The 24,717-nt window shown below is 57.9% G+C and overlaps 10 protein-coding genes across 10 annotated transcripts; 6 read left to right on the top strand and 4 right to left on the bottom strand.

Annotated features, from left to right (window-relative positions):
* Nucleotides 1-348: 348 nt before the first annotated feature.
* Nucleotides 349-1,601, bottom strand: LY79DRAFT_517004 (GTP cyclohydrolase II; the record flags this gene model as incomplete). The annotated part of the gene is made up of 2 exons (XM_060554880.1): nucleotides 349-396; nucleotides 471-1,601. 2 exons carry the CDS (start codon nucleotides 1,599-1,601, stop codon nucleotides 349-351), a joined length of 1,179 nt encoding a protein of 392 aa, XP_060413470.1.
* Nucleotides 1,602-4,012: 2,411 nt separating this feature from the next.
* LY79DRAFT_516990 (uncharacterized protein) lies at nucleotides 4,013-5,026 on the top strand (the record flags this gene model as incomplete). The annotated part of the gene is made up of 2 exons (XM_060554877.1): nucleotides 4,013-4,637; nucleotides 4,857-5,026. 2 exons carry the CDS (start codon nucleotides 4,013-4,015, stop codon nucleotides 5,024-5,026), a joined length of 795 nt encoding a protein of 264 aa, XP_060413469.1.
* Nucleotides 5,027-5,612: 586 nt separating this feature from the next.
* LY79DRAFT_650259 (uncharacterized protein) lies at nucleotides 5,613-7,646 on the bottom strand (the record flags this gene model as incomplete). Its single annotated transcript, XM_060562534.1, has 5 exons — nucleotides 7,039-7,646; nucleotides 6,919-6,955; nucleotides 6,739-6,806; nucleotides 6,278-6,648; nucleotides 5,613-6,168 (listed from the first exon to the last, which is right to left on the bottom strand). The coding sequence occupies exons 1-5, from the start codon at nucleotides 7,213-7,215 to the stop codon at nucleotides 5,613-5,615; spliced, it is 1,209 nt and encodes a 402-aa protein (XP_060413468.1). The 5' UTR covers nucleotides 7,216-7,646.
* A 2,905-nt stretch (nucleotides 7,647-10,551) lies between these two features.
* LY79DRAFT_590802 (GMC oxidoreductase) lies at nucleotides 10,552-12,447 on the top strand (the record flags this gene model as incomplete). The annotated part of the gene is given in 3 exon segments (XM_060561201.1): nucleotides 10,552-10,629; nucleotides 10,747-12,116; nucleotides 12,129-12,447. 3 exon segments carry the CDS (start codon nucleotides 10,552-10,554, stop codon nucleotides 12,445-12,447), a joined length of 1,767 nt encoding a protein of 588 aa, XP_060413467.1.
* A 1,100-nt stretch (nucleotides 12,448-13,547) lies between these two features.
* Nucleotides 13,548-14,312, top strand: LY79DRAFT_232025 (uncharacterized protein). The gene is made up of 3 exons (XM_060551686.1): nucleotides 13,548-13,617; nucleotides 13,711-13,989; nucleotides 14,040-14,312. The coding sequence occupies exons 2-3, from the start codon at nucleotides 13,739-13,741 to the stop codon at nucleotides 14,272-14,274; spliced, it is 486 nt and encodes a 161-aa protein (XP_060413466.1). The 5' UTR covers nucleotides 13,548-13,617; nucleotides 13,711-13,738; the 3' UTR covers nucleotides 14,275-14,312.
* A 1,560-nt stretch (nucleotides 14,313-15,872) lies between these two features.
* LY79DRAFT_670320 (FAD binding domain-containing protein) lies at nucleotides 15,873-17,410 on the top strand (the record flags this gene model as incomplete). The annotated part of the gene is made up of 2 exons (XM_060563766.1): nucleotides 15,873-16,060; nucleotides 16,144-17,410. The coding sequence occupies 2 exons, from the start codon at nucleotides 15,873-15,875 to the stop codon at nucleotides 17,408-17,410; spliced, it is 1,455 nt and encodes a 484-aa protein (XP_060413465.1).
* Nucleotides 17,411-17,618: 208 nt separating this feature from the next.
* LY79DRAFT_670319 (uncharacterized protein) lies at nucleotides 17,619-18,032 on the top strand (the record flags this gene model as incomplete). The annotated part of the gene is made up of 1 exon (XM_060563765.1): nucleotides 17,619-18,032. One exon carries the CDS (start codon nucleotides 17,619-17,621, stop codon nucleotides 18,030-18,032), a length of 414 nt encoding a protein of 137 aa, XP_060413464.1.
* A 356-nt stretch (nucleotides 18,033-18,388) lies between these two features.
* On the bottom strand, nucleotides 18,389-19,127 carry LY79DRAFT_556109 (NADH-ubiquinone oxidoreductase B18 subunit). Its single transcript, XM_060557986.1, has 3 exons — nucleotides 19,015-19,127; nucleotides 18,815-18,939; nucleotides 18,389-18,685 (listed from the first exon to the last, which is right to left on the bottom strand). Exons 1-3 carry the CDS (start codon nucleotides 19,037-19,039, stop codon nucleotides 18,584-18,586), a joined length of 252 nt encoding a protein of 83 aa, XP_060413463.1. The 5' UTR covers nucleotides 19,040-19,127; the 3' UTR covers nucleotides 18,389-18,583.
* A 1,520-nt stretch (nucleotides 19,128-20,647) lies between these two features.
* On the top strand, nucleotides 20,648-22,762 carry LY79DRAFT_516986 (serine carboxypeptidase S28; the record flags this gene model as incomplete). The annotated part of the gene is made up of 8 exons (XM_060554876.1): nucleotides 20,648-20,875; nucleotides 20,934-21,051; nucleotides 21,111-21,265; nucleotides 21,342-21,637; nucleotides 21,703-21,908; nucleotides 21,995-22,160; nucleotides 22,223-22,420; nucleotides 22,504-22,762. The coding sequence occupies 8 exons, from the start codon at nucleotides 20,648-20,650 to the stop codon at nucleotides 22,760-22,762; spliced, it is 1,626 nt and encodes a 541-aa protein (XP_060413462.1).
* A 204-nt stretch (nucleotides 22,763-22,966) lies between these two features.
* Nucleotides 22,967-23,950, bottom strand: LY79DRAFT_633433 (short chain dehydrogenase). The gene has a single exon (XM_060562213.1). The coding sequence runs from the start codon at nucleotides 23,833-23,835 to the stop codon at nucleotides 23,065-23,067; it is 771 nt and encodes a 256-aa protein (XP_060413461.1). The 5' UTR covers nucleotides 23,836-23,950; the 3' UTR covers nucleotides 22,967-23,064.
* Nucleotides 23,951-24,717: the final 767 nt, after the last annotated feature.

Raw genomic sequence — 24,717 nt, 5'->3', positions numbered from 1 at the left:
ACTGTGATGTTCAGTTCCGAGGGGCTTCGATTCAATGACACACTATATCTTGTGCCGGCTTGTCTTGGCCGGCTGCGCACGTATATCTGACGGAAACCAGCCATCACCTCCATGATATTTTCGATCCATGAATTGCCATGAGTCCAGTATCCAACAGGGTCCCCATGAACAGTTCCCCGAGTTGTCGGGGGTTCCAGATGACAGAATATGCCACAATGCGCCAGTCCCAGGTATTCGTCTCAAAAATCAGAACGCCGTATCTACCCATATATTTTGATCACTCCGGCCGCCGCCCCGCCTCGTTTCGTCCCCTACCAGCGCTCACTCAGTCTCTGTCGTCAAGCATACTCATGACGGCATGCCGCCCATGTCGAGCATGTGTCCCATCTTTTCAATCTGTCACCGAGTTAGCGGCGGCACCGCACATACACACACACACACACACACACACAGCACCAGGGCAAACATACCTTTGTCTTCAGGTAGCCTTCGACCTCGTTGCTCCTGAACCCGCCCCTGCCCTTCCAGGACAGCGGCACCATGGCCACACGCTCCGTCACCCTGACTTCGCGGTTCGGGCCCTCCACGGCGCGGATCTTGTCGGGGTTGTTGGTGAGCAGACGCACCTCGTGCTGGCCCAGGTCCAGAAGCATCGAGGTCGCGAGACCGTAGCTGCGAGCGTCGGCGGGGTGGCGCAGCAGCAGATTGGCCTCGACAGTGTCGGAGCCGAGGTCCTGCAGGTTGTACGCCTTGAGCTTCTCGCCGAGGCCGATGCCGCGGCCCTCCTGGCGCAGGTAGATGATGATGCCGCCGCTGGTGTTGCCGGGCAGGCTCATCAGCCTGGCGGCCTCGTCTAGCTGCTCGCCGCAGTCGCACCGCGCCGACCAGGCGGTCTCGCCGGTATAGCACTCCGAGTGGATGCGCACAAGCGCAGGGCCGCGCTGGGCGGGGGGGTCCTCACCCACGGGGGTGGCGACGCCGCCGGGCATGCCGCTCGTCGAGCGTCCGGGGAACAGGCGCCCCGTGTAGGCGCCGCGGATCATGCGGTCCATCTCGGTCTCGCCAGGACGCGGCGCGTCGAGCGACTTGCTGCGGATGTGGGGGCCGAAGACGATGGCGAGGTGCTCCTTGTTGTCGACGTTGTTCTGGTACAGGTGCAGAAACATCTCGGTGCCATTGACGGTGGGGATGCGCGCACGCACGATGCACTGGACTTCGGGCAAGGTCTCAAGGAGGCGGGGTCGCTTGGTGCCGCAGCCGCCGGAGGGTACGGAACTGTCGACGGGAACGCCACGCGGGGCGTCCTCGCTGGTGAGCGGCGTAGATGTGCCGGGGGTGGCGGGGGGCGTGAAGGCGGGCGACAGCAGGGAGGGCGGCGGGATCTGGGTGGCTGAGGTCGTCGAGGCGGCATCGTCGTCAGTCCTCGCGGGGGCGGCGGGGTCGGACAGGTCCAACTGTTGGGGCTCGGGGTTCTCGGCATTGACAGCAGGACCGTCAACGGGCTTCGTTTTCGGTGAGTAGAAGGAGGGGAGTTGTGTGGTGTCTTGGCGCCAGTCCTTGGGCGCATCGGCGCCGTCTAGGCTGTCTTCGAATCCGGGCATGGCGGGGGGGGGTGCGAGATGTCGGGGAAGTGGGGGGTGGGTTGTTGATGCGTGGATTGAGTCGAGATGTGTGGGAGGGCGGCCAATTCTAGTAGGTAATGGTCGGTCGGTCGGGTATAGAGAAGAACAGACAGCAGAAGGAAAGTTGGAAGGAGGAGGAATCTAGCTGTCGCGAGCGGAGAGCGGAACAGAGGTAGACGGCGAGTTTAGTTGCATTGAGGGACCGGTTCCGCTCGGAGCGGCGAGAAGTGAGTGGTGCTAGATGCGGTAGCGGAAGCGATGTGGTAAAGAATAATCGATTAGTCAGACAGTATCCGTATGTAGTATGTACCGCCGCCTGCAATTTACCTTGGCTCGCGGGAGGTGGTACCGGTATTGAGGATTTGCGACCGCGCGCGCGGGGGACGTTCTTCGCCGAGGTTCCAGGGTCTTTCTCTCTCTCTAGTGGACCTATGGCGGGGTCAGCAGTGTCTTTCGTACTAAGCGTTTTGTGTGTACCGCACACCTAGGTACTCCATACAGGCATGTATTAGTGGGGATACCCTTGATTACATCATCATGAAGTGATTACATCATCTTATCCTGGAAGCGGCTAATCCAAGAAATCTGGATCTCGCGCCGCCCTGGTCTCCGGTCTTCGCAGCGCGCCCATATGATTGATTAGATGAACGGAATCAACTATTGCTCCCGTATACGGGGTACATGGCAAACCTCACAGATGTGTCGTCTCGTAATTCGATCCTCTTTGTTTGTTTACTCCTGGATAATTCCCACCACACTCGACATATCGATGACAGCCAACGAGGAGATGGACTCCCAAGACTGACTGGACCATGGGCAGCCACCACATACATGCACACATTATCGTAGGTATAATGTTGCTGTTGTGTATCCTCGAGGGCATCGCTAAAACCTAAATCTGGACCAATGAAAAACCTCGCCATGTCGAGTATCCAGGATTTCTTCAGTCAGCATTAAAAATCACCCGCGCGCTGCCAAAACCTTCGCCAGCCAACGACGGAAAAAAAAAAAAAAAAAAAAAAAAAGTCGCCGGGACTAGGAACTCTCGGCAGCCCCATTGCATCGCATCGCATCGCATCGCAGCAAATCCATTTGTGCCCTGCTCCTGGTCTATTGTGTTATCCCTTCTCCTGGAGGTATCGCGAAACATCCTCGTGTGCCGCAACATACTGGATCCAACTTCCTCAAGAGGTAATCGGCTTCCCGTCGTGCGGGTTCCTGCATCAGGTGTATCCGTTCTCCTTGGCTCATCCCGGCCTCCCGAAACCTTTTTTTATTTCCTTTCCTGGTTTCCCATTCTGAGAATCTGGACGTCGCACATGTACAGTAAGTGGTAAGTACTCCGTAGTCTACTGTGAACTTGAGGCCCTCCTCTCTCTCTATCCACTCCTCAGCCCGCGTCCCATGACAACCAACGCGCACACGCGCAGCGAACCAGGAGAGAGGCGGAAGGCGTTTGGCTGGCGTTCGTCGCGTTGCGTCTGGGGGAGGACCGGGGGTCATGGATGTGCTGTCAAGGTGAGTCACATCCGCATCGAACCTATGCCCTTTTCCTACTGGCCGCATACGCAGAACGCGGCTCTCGCCAGAATCCAAAATGCCAGGCCAACAGCCCGTACGGGTGGCGCAGAAATCATTGGCTATCGCGCTCCCGTCATGCCGCAGCCTGCAAGCACTCACTCGTCCCCTTGGACCCGTTTCACGCGCACCATGCTTGCTGCTTGCATGTTGGGCATCTTATGAGAGGTCCTCTCTCCCCGGCAGGCGGGACGGTTCGTCGTTGATTGTTTACCTTTTGTTTACGGTTCCGTGGCACCCACAATCCTAGTGGCTGTCGTCGTCTTGTTTCTTGTTTTGTGGCCAACAACACGCTGCGCCCGTCCAGTGGATAGGGCCCTCTTCTCATGCAGCCGGGCTACCAAAACGTCGCCAGCTGGCTCACACACACATACACTCACTCACACACTCACTCACTCGTGGTATAAGAAGATCAAGTGACTTCAATATCTTGTTCGTATCTTTCTTGATTTCTAAACATCAGACTCTGCAGTCATCAGACAATCATACGTCTACAATCATACCACACTTCACTCATTCGAGGGCCTCGATAATATCGACTATTCAGCAGGTCACCACCCCAAAGCGACTACACAACATCTTATCTCGCTCACCTTCACTTAAAAAAATTCTTCATATTTTCTTCAAGTTATCTTGCTGTATTGTTCACTTCATTTTCATTCGTATACTCTCGCTCACGCAAGCCAACTTTGCTTTCACTTCATCATATTCCCTCGTCAATACGGAAAACTCACCAGCTTTTCCATTCTCTCTCCCTTACCCTCGAGCACCTCGAACTTATACACACACATTCCGAAGAAGAAGAAGAAAAAATGGAAAACACAAACGTAATCGCCTGGCTGCTCCCTTCCAGCACCAACCAGCCCGCCATAGAGGCCGTCCGCATGCCCCAGAACGCCACCAGGAGGGTCAAAGCCGTACCCTCGTCCTACGACCCAGTCGTCCAGACCCCGAACCCTGGCGCCGCCCCCTCCACGCCCACCATCGATCCGTCCGTCCTCACCAAGAGCTCGTCTCCGTCCGGAACCCCCCGTCCGGCGCTCGAGCTGTCCTTCACCAGCCCCCCCCGGAACCACGTCGGCTTCGTCCTCGGCACCGACCCCGACGTCTGCGACGTCGTCCTCCCGTCCCTGTCCGGCATCAGCCCCGTCCACTGCCACATCACCTTCGACGCCGACAGGCGCCTCGCCCTCCGCGACACCTCCGAAGCAGGCACCGCCGTCTGGTACGACGGCGCCAGCTCCGGCGACCGCCGCCGCGAGTCTTGGGCCCTGAGCGCCGGCTGCACCTACGCCTTCCCCGCCATGGTCGACCGCGTCGTCGTCGACATCCAGACCGTGCGCTTCCAGGTCCTCGTCAACGAGTCCCACATGCTGCGGCCCGACGCCTACCGGGACAGCGTCGACGCCTTCATGGCCAGCCTCGCGAGCGGCTGCAGTGTCGTCGAGGAGGAGGGCGTCGTCGACGGCGTCGTCGAGAGCATCGTGGGGAAGCTGCCCGCCGTCACGCAGCGGGACGACGACATGTGCGACTTTTACTACAACTTCGACTTCGACCTCGGCTTCGGCCTGACCTACGGCGACCACTATGATTATGGCTACGACCTGGACTACGACATGTTGGAGGACGACGACGACGACGACGACGACGACGCAGTCGACGACGTCGACGACGGCGACAGGATGGACTTCCTCCCGTTCGTTCCGTCCGTCGTGCCGCCCATGTACGTCAAGTACCTCCTCGCCTCGGACGACGGCGCGCCGCCCGAGACCTACCTCTGGAACACGACGCGGCCCTGGGAGCCGATGATCAAGGTCGCCTGCTGACGCGGTCACGACGCAGCCGCGCGCGTTGCCCGAGGGTGACAAGTCTTACATACGTTAATTCTCTTTGTTCGATAACGGAGACGGGCGGGTTCGATAAGCGTGGGAGAGGAGCGTTGGAAAAGCACTCCATGTACCACCAAGTCCTACGGGGTTCAAGCAATACCCCCCTTTTTTTTTCTTCCTTTTGTTCGAGCGAGCATAGAACGGGCGTGTGTTCCGCATGTTTAGCCGGGATTATCAAATTGTAGTGTAGATGAGAACGGCGAAAAAGAGCCTCGTGTAGGAAAGTGAAGCCGCTTGAACACCAATACCCAATTTGAGCTCTAAAAATTAAAATCAAACAAAACGAACATACCACCTCGATGGAAAAAAAAAATAAGAAAAGATTATTAAAAGTCGTTCCCCTGATATCAGACTGCCAGGCCAGAATATTAAGGTGGACAACGTCAGCTCTAGCAATGAGAGACGTGACCAGAAGAAACTCGCCGAATATCCTTCCCACCCGCCTTTTTTTCCTTTTTTTTTTTTTTTTCCTAAGAGAGTTTCGACAAACCATGGAGACGAACACCCTCTAGTATGGAAGCAATCACTTGGAATATGTCCAGCTGTGGGTCCCCTCTCGCCCGATCTCCTTGATACTAGTCTCCGTCGTGACGACGATGTTGTGGCGGCCGACGCCCGCGGCCTGACCGCCGCCGTGGCCGCTTCCCTGCATTGGGTGGGCCACGGCGCGGGTGGACACCGACGGCCCGCCCACGGGATACCCGAGACCGCCGCCGGTGCCGCTGATGAGGCCTCCCAAGTCCTTGAGCACGAGCTCATCAGTGCTGGCCCCGGCGCCGGCGTCGGTATCGAACTCGTCGCCGCGCCTCGCGTTGCTCAACTCTCTGAACTTGCCGCCGACGCCGACGTGGGAGATGCCTGAGTGGTAGTCGCCCGATTCGTTGCGCGCCGACGAGAGCCCCGCGCGCGGTAGCCACTTGGCGAGGAGGGGCCGGATGGTCGGGAGCGAGGCGGCGATGATGGACGTGTTGAGCTCGATGACGGACCAGATGGCCGCGCCGATGTTCTCCCACGGCGGGTCGTCGCTGGTGACGGCGGTGCGGAGGGTGAACATGCGGTACAGGGATATGATGCAGACGCTGCAGCAGTGGGCCGTGTCAGCTTTCCTGGAACCACGACACGGGCTGACATGACGGCGGCCTCGGGCTGCGAGTGAGAGAACCCCCCCCGGATCGAAGAAATACATACCCGAAGCCCAGGCAGAAGATGCCAAACAGCATGACCTTTTGCTTCCTCGGGAGCTGGAGCTGCAGCACGGAGCGCAGCGGGATGCAGAAGATGGCCAGGTCGGTCGCCAGGCTCATGGACGACGAGAAGTACCAGATGGGCAGCGTGTCGAGGCAGAAGCCCGCCGTGCTGGGCACGATGAAGGAGATGGGCAGGCAGCCGAGGCCGAGCAGCGTCGCCTGGACGCACGCCCAGGCGGCGACGTAGACCATGGCCCAGGCGCAGACGCGCCTCACGACCCGGTCGACGAAGATGCGCCGGTACTGGAGCAGGAACGAGAGCTTGGCGACGTTCATGCCCACGTTGTAGTTGAGGATGGTGATGAGGAGGTGCTTCGTTGCTCGTAACCCGGCGCCGGTCAGCCCCCCGGTACGGGTTCACTGGTCGATGACGGGGGTGGTGGGAATAATGGACACACACACCTTGAGTTGTTCATGCGTCTCCGCCGCCGACACGTTCTCGGCATGTCTTCCCATGCCATATTTCACCTCTGTGCCGTTTGGAAGAAAACAGTTGTTAGTCTCATCTCAGACCCCTCCCTTTCCCAAGAAGAAGAAAAAGGAAAACGAAGAGCTCGCTCTTGCAGACGGCTATCCACCTACCCAAGCACGTTGACACTGTGACGACCACGGCGCAGGCCTTCTCGGCGCGCGGTCAGCATGATGCTCAGAGACCCGTCGTGGGAGAGAGAAGGGGGGGGGTGGGGAGAGGGCCTGCCTCACCATCGAGATGCAGATGGTCCAGTCATCTTTCCCGGCCGTCTTCAGGAGAAAGAGCCGCGTGTAGAGCCGGAGGGAGAAGATGGCGGCGGAGGCGATGGCGAAGCCGATGGCGATCCCGGTGACGTACGGCCCGTTGGTCTCGGTGCGTATTTTCGAGGCGGTCGCGTTAGCGGCCATTGTGTACGGACTTGCTCTTCTCGCCGAAGAGTGTGCATGGATCTGAGTAGACAGAGGAGATCCGCCCGCGGTTCAAGTCCTTTGGCTTTCTCGATTCTCTCTTCCGCCTTCTCGGTGTTGAGTATCTCGGGCAAAGCAAAACCAGGGGACGTTCGTAGAAATGCACGTAGCGGTCTTTATCTGGTGAGGTTGTTTCTTCTTTCTCGTCTCTCGCCATGCGGCTGGGCATCCGACGACGTCCTCCCTCAAGAAAAAAACACTGGTGCCGTGAGGAGAATGCGTCAAGTCAGGCAGCATCAGATTCAACCCTTTAGGCTGTTGCTGATTTACAAGGCAGCCGAGACGGAGCCGGATTACTCACAGGCAAGGAGCCAATGAAAGGCCATCTGCGGTCTTTTGTCTGATATATATACTTTCCAGCATTGGAGGGATGAGGATGAGACTGAGGTGGTGGGAGGAGGTGGGACGCTTGAAACGGCATAGGCTCTTGTCCGCCACGCTTCATAGAAACAAGACTTTCTCGCCAGGGCGGTCCAGGGTTGGTGGTGGCATGCCCCGAAGAAGTTTCCATTTGGCCGAAGCGGAGCTTGCAACGACGGACAGGGACGATGGGGACGATGGAAGGGGATTGTGCTCGAGCCGGGAAGGGGAGGTCCTCGCGTCGAGCATGTCTTTTGGTCCATGGTGTTCCGCAACAGGCTGCAAAAGTTTATATTCCCCGAGTTGGGGGGGGGGGGGCGTTTTGTCATGGCTCCTTCGTATTCATGCCCGAAGTTTGCGAGTATACGAACACTCGGAGAGGGGAGAGAGAGAGAGAGAGAGAGAGAGAGAGAGAGAGAGAGAAACGAAACACAGGCAGTCGGGCCCGATGACGGCGTCGATGATTCCCATGCGCTTATTTTATGAAGACAACACACTTGCGTGGCGAATTGGAGACGCGTGATGCCTTGGCCTTTTGTCTTGGTTGAATGCCTTCTGCGGCGAGATGGTCAACCGATCTCATTTCCAGTTCCGCGCCAGACGACGATCATCGAAAGCCATCTTGCTGTTTTCTCATTCAACCACTTGTTACGTACTAAGGTGTTAATACCAATGCCACCGCCGCCCGATGTATACCGCAACCCTCCCTCAAGGCGGCTAAGGGTCGCAGCGAGGACGTGCGAGGCCGCGCATGTGGCGTCTGCACCAGCACCAGCACCAGCACCAGTATCTTATCCGCAGTTCACCTATTTATATTCTCGTGCAATTCTTTGTCGGGGGCGGGGAGATGTACAGCTATGTCTTGTTCACGCTTACTGCACGGGCAGGGTAGGGTAGGTTTGGATAGCGAGAGATCGCCCGTCAACGGCACCCACTGCCAATAACACCAGACCAGAGATGCCAAAGCGGCAAAGCCAAGAAAAGGAGTTTAAACTGCGTGAGTGAGTTCGACTCGATCAAGGAGCCAAAACCTTCATCGTTGTCGCCGCACGAGATGGGACAGGGCCCGAGGTCCACCAAAAGAAGGGGAGGCACCATCAGGATGACAGGATGAGGGGACGAGGAGAAGAGTCTATGCGAACCTTGACCACTCCTAGATTGAAAAGCAGGTCACGCGATGGACTCTGGCAAGTCTTGAATAGACTATGCGTACTCCGTACTTGTCATGTGTGTGTGTGTGTGTGTGTGTGTGCTGTACTAACCACATACTGCGTACCACCTCGGTGTTGATGTTTGTGGTTTGAATAAGAATGTGGGCTGAAACAGATCCCCCCTATCCGTCCTTCGATTTCCCCATTGTATGGACCCTTGAAATGGGACTTGATCCCCGATGCATCGTATCCAGTGATCCGATCTGACTAGTGCACCAACCTGCCCAACAAGCCAAGTGCCTGATCGGTTAACAATCCTCGTTGCACAAACCTGTCCAGATCTAGGGGACGTGCCATGACTTACGCCCTAGATATGCGGTCAGCAACCAGGGCTGTCGGAGTGTTGCCAGCGGCCGGGCGTTGAGGAGGACCACGTTTCCATGCTGACAAGACGGGCGTTTCACGCGCCAATCACACCTGCATCCCTGCCGGGACGGATCGAAACAAACTCGCGGATGACGGCATTTAGACCTTTTTTCGCACGTCCCTATGCTATCAGCAGTACATCCTTCGCCTGGACTCGCCTCGCTAATGCGTTGCAAGGGAGACGGTTTGAAACCTCTGCGACTCGTTTGCGCTCCAGCACGGCGAATAAAGTAGCCGCGCTCTCTCGTTCTGTCGTGCCTTGCTTTGGGTGCATTTCCGTTACACGATTCGCAATCTTTGGGACCGCCTACGATTCCGAAGAACAGGGACAGGCGGAGAAGAACGAGCGAGACCGGACCCGAAGCCGCCCTCGTGAGCTTTCGGAGAGAGGTCTCAAACCCGACTTGAGTCAGACCGGATCTTTCCTCTTCCTCGCCCCGTGAAGGAGGGGAAGGGGGGGGGAGGGGGAGGTCATCTACCTAACCCGCGTACGGCCGAGTGCTCTCCAAGATCCCTTCTGGCCCGGACATGAGATATACCTTCGTTCGATCGGTTGCAATTGGCCCAGGGTGACTGAAAGTGACCGGCATCAGGCGGCATCAAACCTTCGGTGCACACGCGACCACGCCACTCCAATGATACTCCAACAAAGCGCCGGCGTAACAGGGTCGTCATCGTCGTCTCTGTCGTGGTCCGCTGCCGGGCTCAGGGTTCTCAACGCTGCCTTTTCGCTCGTGGCTTACGTCTAAACTGGTGGTTTTGATCCCGGCTGGGGAAACTCGTATTCCGCTTACAACCTCCCCCGCATCGGTTACGACACAATATCTTGGTAAACCCTCCCCCCCCCCCCGTCCCATCACCCGAGCAAAGCATAGCAGCTAGCGTTGCGTCAATGTACACGTAAAGCTTCAGGCAACTGCAGGTCGTTTGCACTGCGGGGGTGGCCAGTCCGGATTGCCTTGGCCTCCCGACCAACGGCTTTTCGTCCAGACTCTGAGGCGCGTTAAGACAACCATGTGCAGAGATGATGTGGCCCTTCTGGGCAACTGCACGACGTCCAGCTCGGGAATAGCCACGTTCGTCTGAGTGCCGCACGCGCGCGGGCCGGTTCCCGCGGAACAGTACGAGTTGCCGAAAGGGAGTGTCAGATGCGCGCGGAGAGCAAAGACCCGGGCGCGTACAAATTGAAACCCCGACCCATCAGACGACGACGACGACGACGACGACGACAACGACGAGGAGCGCGCGCTCTTCACCACCAAACCTAAAGCCTCTTTCTCTGCCAGCCTCGGGCGAAGCAACGGCTGTCTGCTCGCTCCCGCCCCCCCTCTCCGTCTAGATGGCTTCCCTCAAGCATTGGCTGGCCCTGCTCCTGGTGGGCACGGCTTGCGATGTCTCGGCCAAGTCCTACGACTACGTACGTCTGCCCCCAGTGCACCTTTTCCACCTATAGCGCTCCCTTCGTCGGGGAGATGGCTGGCCGAAGGGGAGAGGGGGGCGGGGGTCTTTGACTAACACGAAACGAAACGACCAGGTCATCGTCGGCGGCGGCACGTCCGGTTCCGCCCTGGCCGCGCGGCTGAGCCTCGGCCTGCCCGACGCGCAGATCCTCCTCCTCGAGGCGGGCCCGGCGGCGCCCGACGAGCTGCGGATCAACGTCCCCGGCCTGCGGGGCTCGCTCCTGGGCACCGGCTACGACTGGAACTTCACCACGGTCCGCCAGGGCGGCCTCGGCGGGCGCCGGATCGACGTCAACCGCGGCAAGGTGCTCGGGGGCTCGTCGGCCATCAACTACCTCTGCTACGACCGCGCCGCCGCCGTCGAGTACGACGCCTGGGCCGACCTCGGCAGCGAGGGGTGGACGTGGGCGGCCATGATCGACGCCATGACCCGCTCCGAGAACTTCACCGGGACGGACCGGGACCCCCGCGGCCGCGCCGGCCCCATCCGCAACACCTACAACCGCGTCGTCTACGACGTCGTGCGCCGGTGGCTGCCCGCCGCGCAGGAGCTCGGCCTCCCCGTCAACGAGCAGGGCTACATGCACGGCAGCCCCATCGGCCTCATGTTCCAGGGGACCAACGTCGACGACCGGAACTACAGGCGCTCCTACAGCGCCAACAGCTACCTGCCCCTGGCCGGGCGCAACCTCGAGGTGAGGACCGGCACCCGGGTCGCCAAGATCAACCTGGAGAGCCACTGCGGCCAGAGACACAAGGCGACGGGCGTCACGCTGGACGACGGCACCGTCATCGGCGCCGCCGCCGAGGTCATCCTGTCCGCCGGCTCCGTCCAGAGCCCCGGCCTGCTGGAGCTCTCCGGCATCGGGCAGCCCGGCGTGATCAAGGCGGCCGGCGTCGCCCCCGTCGTCATCGACCTCCCCGGCGTCGGCGAGAACTACCAGGACCACGTCCGGACGTCCAACATCTACCGGCTCAAGGACGGCGTCGACTCGTTCGACGCCTTCATCTACGACGGCGCCGGCGCCAACGCCACGGGCGAGCTCAAGAGGTGGGCCGACGGCGCGCCCTCGCTGTACGAATACACGACGGTCGCCTACGGCTTCCTCGACTGGGGCCAGGCCGGCGGCGCGACGCGGGACGTCATGGCGGCGCTCGCGCGGGCCGAGTTCGGCAACAGCACGCACCCCGTCGACCGCAAGAAGCTCGCCTTCCTCGCGGACCCGTCGGTGCCGGACTACGAGCTCCTCGTCGAGGCCAACTGGGTCGGCGCCGCCGGCTACCCCGGCTCCGGCAAGTACCTCACGGTCATCGCCGCCGTCATGCACCCCTTCGCCCGCGGCAGCGTGCACGTCGACCCGGCCGACCCGACGGGCGCGCCCGTCATCGACCCGGGCTACCTCGCCAGCGAGCACGACGTCCGCGCCCTCGCCGAGGCCGCCCGGTTCGCGCGCAGGATGGCCGGGACGGGCGCCATGCGCGACGCGTGGGACGTCGAGGTCGCGCCCGGCCCGGGCGTGCAGACGGTCGACGAGTTCCGCAAGTTCGCCGCCGACAACGCCCTGAGCTTCTACCACCCGGTCGGCACCTGCGCCCTCCTGCCGCGCGCCGACGGCGGCGTCGTCGACGCGGACCTGCGCGTCTACGGCACCGCCAACCTGCGCGTCGTCGACATGAGCGTCGTGCCCATCATCCCGTCGGGGCACATCCAGACGGCCGCGTACGGCATCGCCGAGGTGGCGGCCGACAAGATCATTGAAGACGCGGCCTATTAGGTGGTACGTGGCCGGAAGTTTGTGCTCGACCTGCCGATCCACCTTCCGTTTCTCATGCTGGTATATCTATCATATATCTTTAATCACGCCAAGGGCCCCCATGAGGCGGGCATTGAGAAGCCTAGGAGAACGCCTCTCTTGTGGATATAAGGTACCTAGGCTATAATGAATTGCCATCTACTTGCCGTGACGAAAGCTCACCGAGCTCCTGTCGTATCCTCGTGTCGAGATCTGGACAAGGCTAAAGCGCCTGTCACAGGCCCCGAGCTCCACAAGTATCAGTCGTCAAATACAACAGGTGTAATCAGCGAGGTCCGCAGTCAAGAGGTCACTTTATTACTACGTAATCAAATAGCCAAGGCTCCCCCCTTGCTACCGGGCGCAAATGCCACCTTGTCTCGGCTACCATACCAGGGTAGACAATCGGCCACCTTTTGTAGAGGTATATTGGGGGGCGTTGGCGGCTGGAGGTCAGATAGTAGCCTCTTATTGGCTTTACCCTCATTGGAGGTCAAAGGGTCCAACTGCAGTTGAAGCGTTAGCCAGCGGTTACACAAATGTGCACTGTATTAGAGGTGATAAGACCCACTCACATTTCTGCAGAACACCCACGTCGTCACTAGAGAACTTCCTTGTTGGCTATCTTGGATATGGAATCTCGTTGGAAGGGTCTGCAATGCATCGTTTGGGTATGCTATTATCATCCTTGTTCTCAGGAATGCAGCAACGATAAAAGGGGCCAAAGCCGCTCAAGTATGACAGCTCGTATGTCTTCCTGGATATGATATGGGTCCGGCCAACAAACGATCACGCTGCATTTCACAACATACTTTTCCATCAGTCGATTCCCCAAGAACCATCGTGAGTGCTGCTTCTAAGGCCTAGAAATCGCTGTTGTTAACTCTCTAGTAACATGTGTATCGAAAACTGGCTTCAATACAGATGCGGGCATCTCATCTTTGCCGGCTGGAACGACTGTGACGAACAAGGACGCAACGATTGTTCAAATTGGAGTAATAGGACCACTCCCCAACAAGTCGTATGTCCAGAGTGCGCATATGCTACACCACCAGACTCAGAATAGCATAGCCAATGCAAAACGAAAGCTCGGACTTGGGAGAGGGGTGACGACAATGCTGAGGATGATCAGTGGTAAAAAAGGGGTCCCATGTACGTAGCAAATGCCTCTAAACTAAGGCAGCAACTCTGCTACCCCAAAACTCGTATTATAAGTTTGACCTTCTCCCGCACCAATTGTTCTAGACATCAAATCCAGCCTGTTTTTCCAGCTATGGCACAACGCATTTTGGTCAGGTGTCAATCGGACCTAATCCCAGGCCCCCCGACGCAGAGAAACGAGACAATAGCCAACATCATCTGCTTGCATCACTGGGAACGAGATTTCGACAAGACGCAAGATGTGCTAAACTCGTTGGGTCAGTACGCTAGCAATAATGTAAAATGCTACTTTCTCTTGGACAACGGGACAGCTGGATCCAAGGAGCCTGAGATCTTTGTCTACCGATGGGATGGAAAGGGACTGTAGGTTTTGCAACATACTTCAGATGGTCACAGTGCTGAATCCAAAGTAGGCAACCTAGACCGGTTAATACTGGTATCGTAGACTACCTAAGTCACATCCCGTTCGGCGAACACTTGGGTCAGCAAGCGGGGCTATCCGATCAGGAATATATTGCTACATACGGTCAAACTGCATTCGCAAAGGTCGCCTCTTCCAGGGATGAACAGAGGCAAAGATGGCGGAACGCGTTACAACCAAGGGGAAAATCATTCCACACCAACCATCCAGAAGCCGGACCAAGCTGATGGCGTCAGCTAAAAAGCTCGGCAGCAGGCCAAGAGGGGCTGGACTGATTTTGGGTCTCAGGTCTCGGGTGCTTGACTACCGTGAAGGGAAAAAATGGACGTCCGGGTCGGTGCATGGGCCGATGAGAAACGAGAGTGTGGGAAGATGTGAGAATCCACCGACACGAGACCAGGCACGCCCGGCGGGAGTGAAAACGAGGTGACTGTCAAGTCGTGTCGCTGAGTTGGTTGTGCGCCGACCACCCGCAGAAACAACAGAACTGGAGCCATCCGACCCAGCGGCTGAGAGTGGTGGAACCTGACGTTCGGGGACATGGTTTAGTGGGCTGGCTTGTGTGGGGTACCCGTCCCAAGCCTGACTAGGGTGCAGCAGGCCAGGTATCCCATCAGGGGCGATAAGGCCCCATCTCCACTTATTTTTCTGCACTACACGCATATAATAAGAGGAAGTAAGAGGCAGTCGATAGGTATAGGTGTTAGAACTAAAGTTAACTTCCTACTTTTATGTAGGGAGAAGGAGTATATATATCTAAGCACTATTTACTCTAGTTAGTAGTGTTTAATACAGGAAGACAGAAGGATACTGTTTTAGTGTAGAATTACTTTACGCCACAAATTACGGCTAAAATAGGAGCTTTGTCTTCTGATGATGGAAGTGTTATACTTGAGAATTAGGAAGTTGAGGCTCTTATAGCTAAGCCTTCATGAGGGCCGGGTTAGTACCTGGTAGCCATCACTTCCGTGGTATTTTCTTATATAGTTCACTTAACATTAAGTATCTCCCACATACGACCATACCCATTGGAAAACTCGGGATCCCGTCCGCTCTCCCATAGATAAGCCAATGAGGGCCGGATTAGTAGTTGGGTCGGTGACGACCAGCGAATACCTGGTGTTGTATGTTTTATGGTCGAGTCATCCGCACTATTTTTGGGTGACAAGTCCCTGGACTCCTATGTAGCCACTTGGCGCGCTTAACACAAGGTGCCTAGAGTGAGGAGAGCACTCATGAAGGTCAATGAAGCAGTTAAGGGCCGACTAGGTGTGTTGCAGTTCGACCCCCTCGGGGCAGCGCAAGAAACACGAGAAGCAGTCGAAGGAGTCAGATATCTGGCTTTGCTTCGTGAAGCGAGCAATTGCATACATACTGGGCACAATGATCACCTCGCACCACCTCAGCCTCGACAGTCAGTCCCCTGCCACTTGGACTAGCTGCAGAAAAGGCCTGTTGCCATGCTGCCTGCTGCCATATGCAACATCGGTGCAGCTTCCCTAATCCAGCTGGTCCTCCTCAACAACAACCTCTTGGCTGCCCCCCCTCTTGCAGGGAGCTGGACTTGATAGAAGAGCACGAGAATGCCACGCTGCTATGCACGGGTATTCGCATTATCCCACCTTTTTACTCTTGGCTGCCCCATAGGAATGGATCTGACCAATCCTTTTCACGTCATGACCTGCCTGTCCTCTCACTCTTGTATGCGTACTTGTGCTTTCTTACAGGAGCTATCGTAGATCCGCTGGTTTGCACTTGACGACTCGCTTTCCAACTCTCTCTCCCCCGCACTTTGCCGACGAGGGTCACATCAGCCAAGCAAAAGATGGTCAGATCTTCCTCATGGCTCATGGCCGCCACCGCCCTTCTGGGCCCGGCCTCGGCCAATCTGGCTGCTGCTGCTGCTGCTGCCTCTCCCGCCAACCCGGGCTGCGCAGAGCTGCTGCAGTCGAGCCCGGACAAGACTTTTGTGCCTGGAGACGACGAGTACGAGCGGGAGAGGAACGCCTTTTGGTCCAACACCCAGATTCTCTCTCTCCGGCTTGCGTTTTCCGCCCCGCCGACGCCGAGGATGTCTCCCGCGCCATCTTGACCAGCCGTGAAACCGGCGCGAGGTTTGCCGTCCGCGGAGGCGGCCACATGGCCGTCGAGGGCGCCTCGAGCATCGAGGACGGCATCCTGATCGTCGCCTCTTCCCTCGGGGCTCTCTCCGTCTCGGAGGACCTCAAGACGGCCGACATCGGCCCCGGCCATACCTGGGGCGAAGTCTATGCCCGTCTCGCCGAGGACGACCTCGCAGTTGCCGGCGGTCGACTCTCGCCCGTCGGTGTCCCGGGGCTCTTGCTGGGCGGCGGTGTCAGCTTCTACGCCAACCAGGGCGGATGGTCTGCCGACACCGTCGTCGCCTACGAGGTCGTGCCTGCCGACGGCACCATCGCCAACGTGACGGCCGAGTCGGACCCCGAACTCTTCTGGGCCCTCAAGGGCGGCTCTTCCAACCTCGACCTCGTCACCCGCTTCACCATGCGCACCTTTCCGTCCAAGAAGGTCTTTGCTGGCGCCTACACCGTTGCCGGGGAGCACGTGCCCGCTTTCCTCGAGGCCGTCGCCGACTTTTCCACCGCCAACACCGACCCTCTGTCGCATGCTGTGCCCATGGTCGTCCCCACCGACAGCAACAACTCGGTCGCCTCGGCAGTCCTCTTCTACGACTCGGAGACGGAGAGCAACCCCGGCTGCTTCAAGCCCTTCTTCGACATTCCCAGCATTGCCAACACAATGTGCTTCAAGACTCTGGCCGACTTCTCCGCCGAGGTTGGCGGTCTTGTCGTCGAGGACATCAACGACGTGTTCATTGCCGGCTGCACTGTGGGCAAGGACCGCGAGACCATTCTCAAGGGCGTTCGGATCTCGCACGACGTCTTCGTCAACTCTCTCGACTCGCTGTTCGAGGCCGTGCCCAAGGGAGACTTCGTCCTGCTCTCCGTCAACTGGCAGCCCATCACCCAAACCTGGCAAGATGCCTCGCGTCGCTCGAACCCCGGCGGGAACGCCCTCGGCATCGACGTCGAGACGAAGGGCATCTACAACGCGTGGGCCTGGGCCGTCGAGTGGTCGTCTAGCCGGTACGACGAGGCGGTCTTGGCCTGGGTCAAGGAGACGACCGCCGAGGCCGAGCGCCAGACCAAGGAGGCGGGCATCTACGACGCCTTCAACTACATGGGCGACGCCTCTGGCTTCCAGGAAATTTATGCCGGATACGGCGAGGATAACAAGCGCAAGCTGCTCGACGTGTCCAGGACGGTCGACCCCGAGAGGACCTTCCAGAGCCTGATGCCCGGCGGCTTCAAGATTGGCGCCTAGGTGGCCCGTCTACTCGATGACCAATTGGGCTATTGTCGCCAAAAGATTTCTGACCGCCAAATGGGTCGCGGATGCCATCTCAACAGAGTCGGTGTACGATCTCTCCCAGCACCTCCTGGGCCACCCGTTCCTCGACGCGGAGCAGGCCTTCGAAGTCGTCCGTCACCGAGAGGCCACAGCCCGTGAGCTAGTCCCGCCAGCTACAACGATGGCGGAGATCACCCTTGGAGTGGGCAGGGAGTATCGAGTGCGGCGGGACGTGCTCGCGGAGAAGCTGCGGAAGCTGAAGCTGAAGGCCAGGGGGTTGATGGATGCGGGGCTCGTGCTGGTCAACGCTTCCGGCTTGCTTTTTGGCTACTTTCCCGAGATGGAGATCGAGTACGCGTTGCAGCTCGAGGACGAAGCCAACGGGATTGACGTGCGAGACGAGATCATGACGGAGCTGATTGACCGGACGCCGATCACCGTCAGCGCCGAAATGCCCATGGAGCACGTCCTCGAAGTGTTTGGGAAGCTCGGGCCGAGGTACATCATCGTTGTCGAGCCAGAGACCGTGAAGGTGATGGGTGTTGTTCTCAAGAAGCGACTGCTGGACTTTTTAGATCGAGCGAAGGAGCACTGATGAATCGGGCTGGGCTGGAGATGGTACACCTAGATGGTCTCGCCGTCATTTCGTATTTTGCGTTCTTGTACGTGTCTGGTTCCGTTCCTCGCTCGTAGTCGAGATGCAGCCCGTCTCGGGCTTCTTCTTGTTTTCGAAGTGGCCTTCCCGTATCGCGCGTTGACTTGCTGGTTGGAGCGTGCTGTAATGCCGTAGTAAAGCCCTTGGGATTCGGTGATTCATCCTGCCGCGCTTGTTGTTCTCGCCTGACGCCCGAGTGCTTTCTGGCTGTTGTCCTGTCACTGTCATCTTTGCCAACCCAGTTCCCTTGGTGACCGCCAAGGATAAAACGACATAGCAAAGGTCCAACGATCAATCGGTTGTAAATCGCAAAGACGTAGATTCGGCTCGATCTATGACCCACGTGGCAAGACCAGCTCCCCCCCCCCCTTGTGCTTTTTTTTCTAGTTTGCCCTAGTCCTCGCCCCGGTCCTCGAATAACGGGTTATGTACACAGACGTCGCGCCGCCTCCGGGCTCCCCTCGTCGTCGCATAAATGCTTCTTCCCTTCTTTAGTTGCTTCTCGTACCCTTCTCCGCGCGGAGCTCGTTCATCTTAGCGACACGCTTCTTGAACTCGTCGTACTGGCACTTCTCGTAGCTGTGGCGCTCGTCCTATTCCGAGAGGATTAGCGAACGTGGTCCCTCCGCGGCGACTGGGCCGGTAGATGGGGTCGGGGCGAGTTGGGCGCGAGCGGCGCAGGATAGGAGGCCTTCAAGGCGGGGGAGGGGAGGGGAACGAACGTTGCACTTCCACGGGAGGTACCAGGAGTCGACACGGCAGCGGTTAAGGGGGATGAGGAGGTGGGCGCAGCTGTCGCGGTAGGCGAGAGGGAGCTTCGCATCCCGCATCTCCTCGCGGGTCGCTTCTGTACGGATTGTCAGCCATTGCGTCAGCGGAGAGGGGTTCGCGACAAGGAATGGGAGTCAGGGGGATAACAGACCCCTTGGTGTCGAGTCTCCGGCCATTGTGACAGCAATTGGAGGGGGTCTGCGATGGGCGAATGAGGCTATCGTCGGTGGTCAATTGGATCTGGATCTTGAAATGTCGTCGGAGCTTTGGATTGGACTGTGGAGCCTTGCCGACGGTAATTCCATTGTGGCCTGGATTGTAAGGCCTGAACGTGGTGATGGTATTCTGGTGTCTCTGATTGGCTGAAATGAGTTTGGTGGTGCACGGCCGCCTGCATCTCCCTATCTTTGTTTTATTTTATTATTGATTTTCCCTTTCCTCTCTATCTTGTGTCTCTCTTTCACTCAATACACAATCAACAATCAACACATCTTGCCACGTCCAACCCGGTTCAGCAAGACGCCGCCACGCAGCGCACGAAACTCCTGACTCAACATTCGCTGCATTGAAACATTTCGTTTCGGCGTAGAAACAAAAAAACAAACGGGGTTTGTTTCGTTTCTAGAATGACTCGATACTGTCGTGGAAGGAATGCCCTCGGTGCTGTGCTTTGTTCACCCGCTGGGCCAAGTCAAGACCCAAACATTTGTGTACCTATTTACTTGTTCGTCTTATGACGGTGACAGTTGTTCAGTATCGGAATGACGCCCGCGGCTCGGGACGTAAGGAAGGTTATGGTGCCATCTAGACTTCTGTCAAATAAACCCAAAAGGCCCTGGGGTCGTATCCGGGGAACTCTCGTTCTTATTCAATTCATGTCACACCCTCGGCGTAAACCTCGCTCTGCTACTTGGAAAAGCAACTCGGTCAATGGGGCGCGTGACTCGAGTCGTTCATCTGAAGATTCGTTTCTCTCTTCCCTGCCTATACTATATCTTTCTTGCCCACTACATCCGTATACGTATGAACAAACGATTGATCCATGGGGGCTGAGCCGAGGATCATCGAGGGGGTTACGGATTATGGCCCAATATTCCACAATCAACTCCGCCACACACACACACCCCCCGCACTGATTCAAACTTTCTTCAAGTAGCCACCTTCCCATTACCGCAGGTCGTCTATTTGCATATTCATAAACCTGAAGGCAAAGCTTCCCAGTCGGAATGCCGATGCGGGATGACCCGTTCCTGACAACGGGGATGTGGACTGTTCCTAGCTACCTTCCGTTTCGGGCTAATACATCGCGGCCCACTATCCCTAATTGGCCGTCCACCCGTTTAACCATCCTTCTCTTCACCGGCCTTTCAACCAAAAGAGCTTTATCCAGCCCCTGCGTCGTCACCGGGGTCAGGGTTAAGCCAAGCGCCTCTATTGTCTCTTGGAAAGCTTGCTGCTATCGACGTCGTACGAATCACTATGAATCGTACGTGTCGTTGGTCATGGCTCAATGGCCGGCCGTCCATGGCCTTTGCATGTTGGTTTTGCGCTGATCAGATGTCACCCATCATTGCTCCATCTGCCGTCGGGAGGGGCGGCGAGGAGGGGGGGAGACAGCTCGACGCTCTAGACCCATCATCACCGAATCTCTTTTAAAGACGGCAGTATCCCCCGCCGTTGACGAGGCTCTTCTTGTCTGGTTGACGTAGTCGCGAAGCAGTCGTCGTCCTGTGTTGTGTAGTCTGACTCTTGGTCTCTCCCTCCCAAGCAGTGTCTCTGCCACCATGAAAGTCTCGCTCGCTCTGCTCACCTGCCTGACGGCGGCGGCTCGGGCCCATTTCGCCATCCGGCCCACCCCGCCTCCTCTCAAGGCCGACGATGTAGACGGGCTTCTCTCCAAGCGCGCGCTCGGCAGCTTCGAGCAGCTCATCGACCACAATCATCCGGAACTGGGCACCTTTCAACAGCGGTACTGGTGGAACAGCACTTTCTGGAAGGGACCTGGCTCTCCGGTAAGTACCGACGTCTCGCGCAGAAGTTGGAATAGACATACCAACTGACCGGCTGTAGATTGTCCTCTTTACCCCCGGTGAACAGGAGGCGGAGGCATACACCGGATACCTGACGGACCGCGCTATCTCGGGCGCCATTGCCAAGGAAATTGGCGGCGCCGTTGTCATGGTTGAGCGTATGGAAACAAAGGCCGCGCCCGTAATCCCCGGGATTCCAAAGACTGACGCTGCGCAGACCGCAACTGGGGCACCTCTCTGCCGTACGCCCTCCAGGACACCAAGAACCTCCAGCAACACACCGTGTCAAACGCCGTCCAGGATTTCGTCTACTTCGCTCGCAACGTCGAGCTGCCCTTCGACACCAACACCAGCAGCAACGCCCCCCAGGCCGTAAGTGCTTTCATCCCTCCCTGTGCTCCGATCCGAAACCCCCCGCCTGTGAAACTTGCTGACGCCAAACCTCCAGCCGTGGGTGTTTACCGGCGGTTCCTACGCCGGCTACTTGGCCGCCGCCATTGCCAAGCTGGCCCCGGGAACGTTCTGGGCCTACCACGCCAGCAGCGCTCCCGTCGAGGCCGTCTACCACTACTGGTCCTACTTCCTCCCGATGCAGGAGGGCATGCCCAAGAACTGCAGCCGCGACTTCGAACGCATCATTGACCACGTTGACACCGTCTTGAACAACGGCACCAAGGACGAGATTTACGCCCTCAAGGAGAAGTTCCTCATGCAGGACCTCGCCCACGACGATGACTTTGCCTCGTAAGTCGGACCGTTCCTAAACCTCAGTGCCTGCAACAAGATCTCTCCTGCTGACGCGGCGCCAGCGCCCTGTCTTCGCATCTGGGTTCTAATTGGCAATCCATCCAGCAGTACTCGGGCTACTCGGATTTCTACGAAATGTGCGACACGGTCGAGGGCGTCGCCGGCAACGTCACCGGTAACTCCACTGCCCCCGGCCCCGACGGTGTCGGCCTGTCCAAGGCCCTCGACAACTTCGCCGCGTGGTGGCGCGCCAATATGATTACAGATGGTGAGCAGATATCTTTCACCCCCTCCCCCTCCCCTTCCGGTTATATGAGGTTGGCTTTGAAGCTCACTGTGGCCCCCCCCCCCTAGTTTGCGCGTCCTACGGATATGAAGATTGGCAAGACCCCACGAGCTTGGCCTGCTGGGACACGTACAACGCGACGAGCCCCGCCTACACTGACTGGACCGCCGGAAACAACTTTGGCCGCGCTTGGTACTGGATGTTGTGCAACGAGCCCTTGTTCTACTGGCAGACGTGAGTTGACAAGTCCTTCCGCGTGACTTTCCACAGCCCGATCCTGATGGCTTTTATCATAGTGGTGCTCCCGAGGACCGCCCGACCATCGTCTCGCGCCTCACCACGCCCGAGTACTACCAGCGCCAGTGTGACCTCTTCTTCCCGAAGCAGGGAGAGTACACTTACGCCTCCAACCTCGGCAAGACCGCAGATGACGTGAACAAGCAAACCGGCGGATGGGATTTCACCAACACCACTCGCCTGATCTGGTCGAACGGGTAAGTTAAACTTCCGCCCCCCCTTTATCGTCACACACACACACACACGGATCTTGACCTCAATACTGACTATTGATCACCAGCGAGTTCGACCCTTGGCGCTCCGCCTCCGTGTCCAGCGAGCTCCGCCCCGGCGGTCCCCTCCAGTCACGCCCCGGCGCGCCAGTGAACCTCATCCCCGGCTCGCGCCACTGCAACGACCTTCTCATCAAGAACGCTGAGGTCAACGCGGACGTGAAAGCCGCGCTCACGTCCATGGTTGCCCAGCTCAAGACCTGGGTCGACGAGTTCTACAACGGCAAGGCGACGCAGAAGCGCCGTATCGCCGCGACGCCTAGCTAGGCTCGGAGCTTGATTTAGAGTTTATGATCGGTGGCTGTCAAGCATGGGGGACGTTCCCAGTGGCGGCCTTGCAAGGGGAAGTGCTCCCCAGCCTTCTACTGGCAGGTGGCGCGAAGCCAATAATGATAAAGTTTTATATCTTCTTGACATATATATTTTTTTACAAAACGTAGATAAAGTCATGATCATTTTTTCTTTCACGATCCGGTTCTGTTGTGGCGTATGTGGAATAGTATTAAACATATTAAGCTTGACAAGCCTATAGTGAGTCGATAACCCCCCAACACTCAACGACTTCCAGATCACCAAGGCAGATCAGTGCCGTCATAGTTCTTGAACGAGCCGGTAATCTCCTTGTTCGCCTTGTCGATGGTGGCCACCATGCCCTCCACGCTCTGCTTGACGGTGATGGAGCCGAAGGCCTTGATGTCGGCGTCGAACTTGCCCGCCATCTCGAACGCCATGTCCGTCTCCACCAGGCCCGGGTGGAACACGAAGGCCGTCAGCCACGGCTCCTCGAAGCTGAGCCTCCGCACGAACCAGCCCAGGGCCGCCTTGCTGGCGCCGTACGGGCTGACGCTCACGGGCATCCGCGCGATGGCCCCGGCCGCGCCGTTGCTCCCCATCAGCGAGGACATGCCGACGAAGACGGGGTTGCCGCTCGCGCTGGCCTTGAGCAGCGGCCCCGCCGCCTTGAAGAGCACCGCCGGCGCGACCGAGTTGACGGCGAAGTGGTCCAGCGCCGTCTTGAAGTCCACGTCCGCCACCCTGGCGGCGCCGTAGGAGATGCCGGCGTTGGCGATGACCACGTCGAGGGCGGTGATGCCGTGCTCCCTCTGGAGGGTCGCGATGGCCGACGCCGGGTCGGACTCGACCGAGATGTCCATCTTGACGACAACGACCCTGGAGCCCTCGCCCTTGGGGAGGTCGGCGAGGGCCTTGGAGGACGCGCTCGACGGGTCGCGGACGCCGGCGACAATGGTCGTGGCGGGGCGCTGGACCAAGAGGGACACGAGGCCGAGGCCGAGGCCGCGGTTTGCGCCGGTGATAAGGTAGGTGAGGCCGGAAGACATTGCGTAGGTTGTTTAGAGGCTGTGGTCAAGGAGCTCTTCGGTTGTTGAATGCGATTTCGTGATGGAGGATGGTGGTGAATGATGTTACTACTGATACTGGTTTGTTTCCCAGGAGCTATGTGGACGGACAATCATCACCTCTTAAATAATGACATGTTGGTGATGTGTCCAGAATCGATTTGCTAGAGTGACACTCTTACACGGGCGAAGCGGAACAGAATCAACAGGGATCTATAAGCAAGAGAGTGTCTTTTCGGCGCCGGGTATGCAGACTGACGCCGCAAGATTGTTAATCAACAACTTGCTTCTCTCAGCAAACATCAATCAAGGTATGGCATGTCAGTGCTGGCAGGGATGGTGGAGGAAGCGCCGTGCGAGGCATGGTGGCGGGCTATCGCGAGATCACTAATCGAAATGTACGCAGCGCCCACGATGCTAGGCGCGTGCAGCAGTGTTGCCGACACGGCTAGAATGAGTTTTTGCTGGCTTGAATACATCTTAGAGATGTTAGACACAAACAAAGACACATGGAGTTACGAATCCCTCAGGGGCGGCTATCATTAAGCTTCAGATGAAAGACACGAAGTATCAGGCACGGTGTGGAGAGCAGGCCAGAAACCCATATGGGCAAAAAGACCCGGTCATCGTTCTTTTCATTGGGAAGAAACCATCGACGGTCAACTGCATCGCACCGGACCTAGCCTGGCCGCGGGACGTCTAGAGTGAGCAGCCTACTGGAATTTGAGTGGCTACTATTGGTGTTCAGCCATGTCCGTCGGCTTCCGTGTTTACTGATCCCGAAGCCCTGCCGCGCATTGGGCGGACGGCTGTTCACTAATCGGCCCGGGAGCTTATTCAGCACTCATTTCTCAACATATGAGA

The sequence above is a fragment of the Colletotrichum navitas genome, assembly GCF_030913465.1.
Source record: "Colletotrichum navitas strain CBS 125086 chromosome Unknown LY79scaffold_35, whole genome shotgun sequence".
Taxonomy (NCBI): domain Eukaryota; kingdom Fungi; phylum Ascomycota; class Sordariomycetes; order Glomerellales; family Glomerellaceae; genus Colletotrichum; species Colletotrichum navitas.
This window is presented reverse-complemented; position numbering and strand designations above follow the sequence as displayed.

Bases quoted from the DNA above. Each gene is read 5' to 3' on its own strand.
- LY79DRAFT_232025 (XM_060551686.1), top strand. From the start codon at position 13,739: ATGGCACAACGCATTTTGGTCAGGTGTCAATCGGACCTAATCCCAGGC. The intron at 13,990-14,039 runs GTAGGTTTTGCA...AATCCAAAGTAG, and splicing joins CGATGGGATGGAAAGGGACT to GCAACCTAGACCGGTTAATA.
- LY79DRAFT_556109 (XM_060557986.1), bottom strand. From the start codon at position 19,039: ATGGCCGGAGACTCGACACCAAGGG. The intron at 18,940-19,014 runs GTCTGTTATCCC...CAATCCGTACAG, and splicing joins CGGAGACTCGACACCAAGGG to AAGCGACCCGCGAGGAGATG. The intron at 18,686-18,814 runs GTTCGTTCCCCT...CTCTCGGAATAG, and splicing joins ACCTCCCGTGGAAGTGCAAC to GACGAGCGCCACAGCTACGA.
- LY79DRAFT_633433 (XM_060562213.1), bottom strand. From the start codon at position 23,835: ATGTCTTCCGGCCTCACCTACCTTATCACCGGCGCAAACCGCGGCCTC.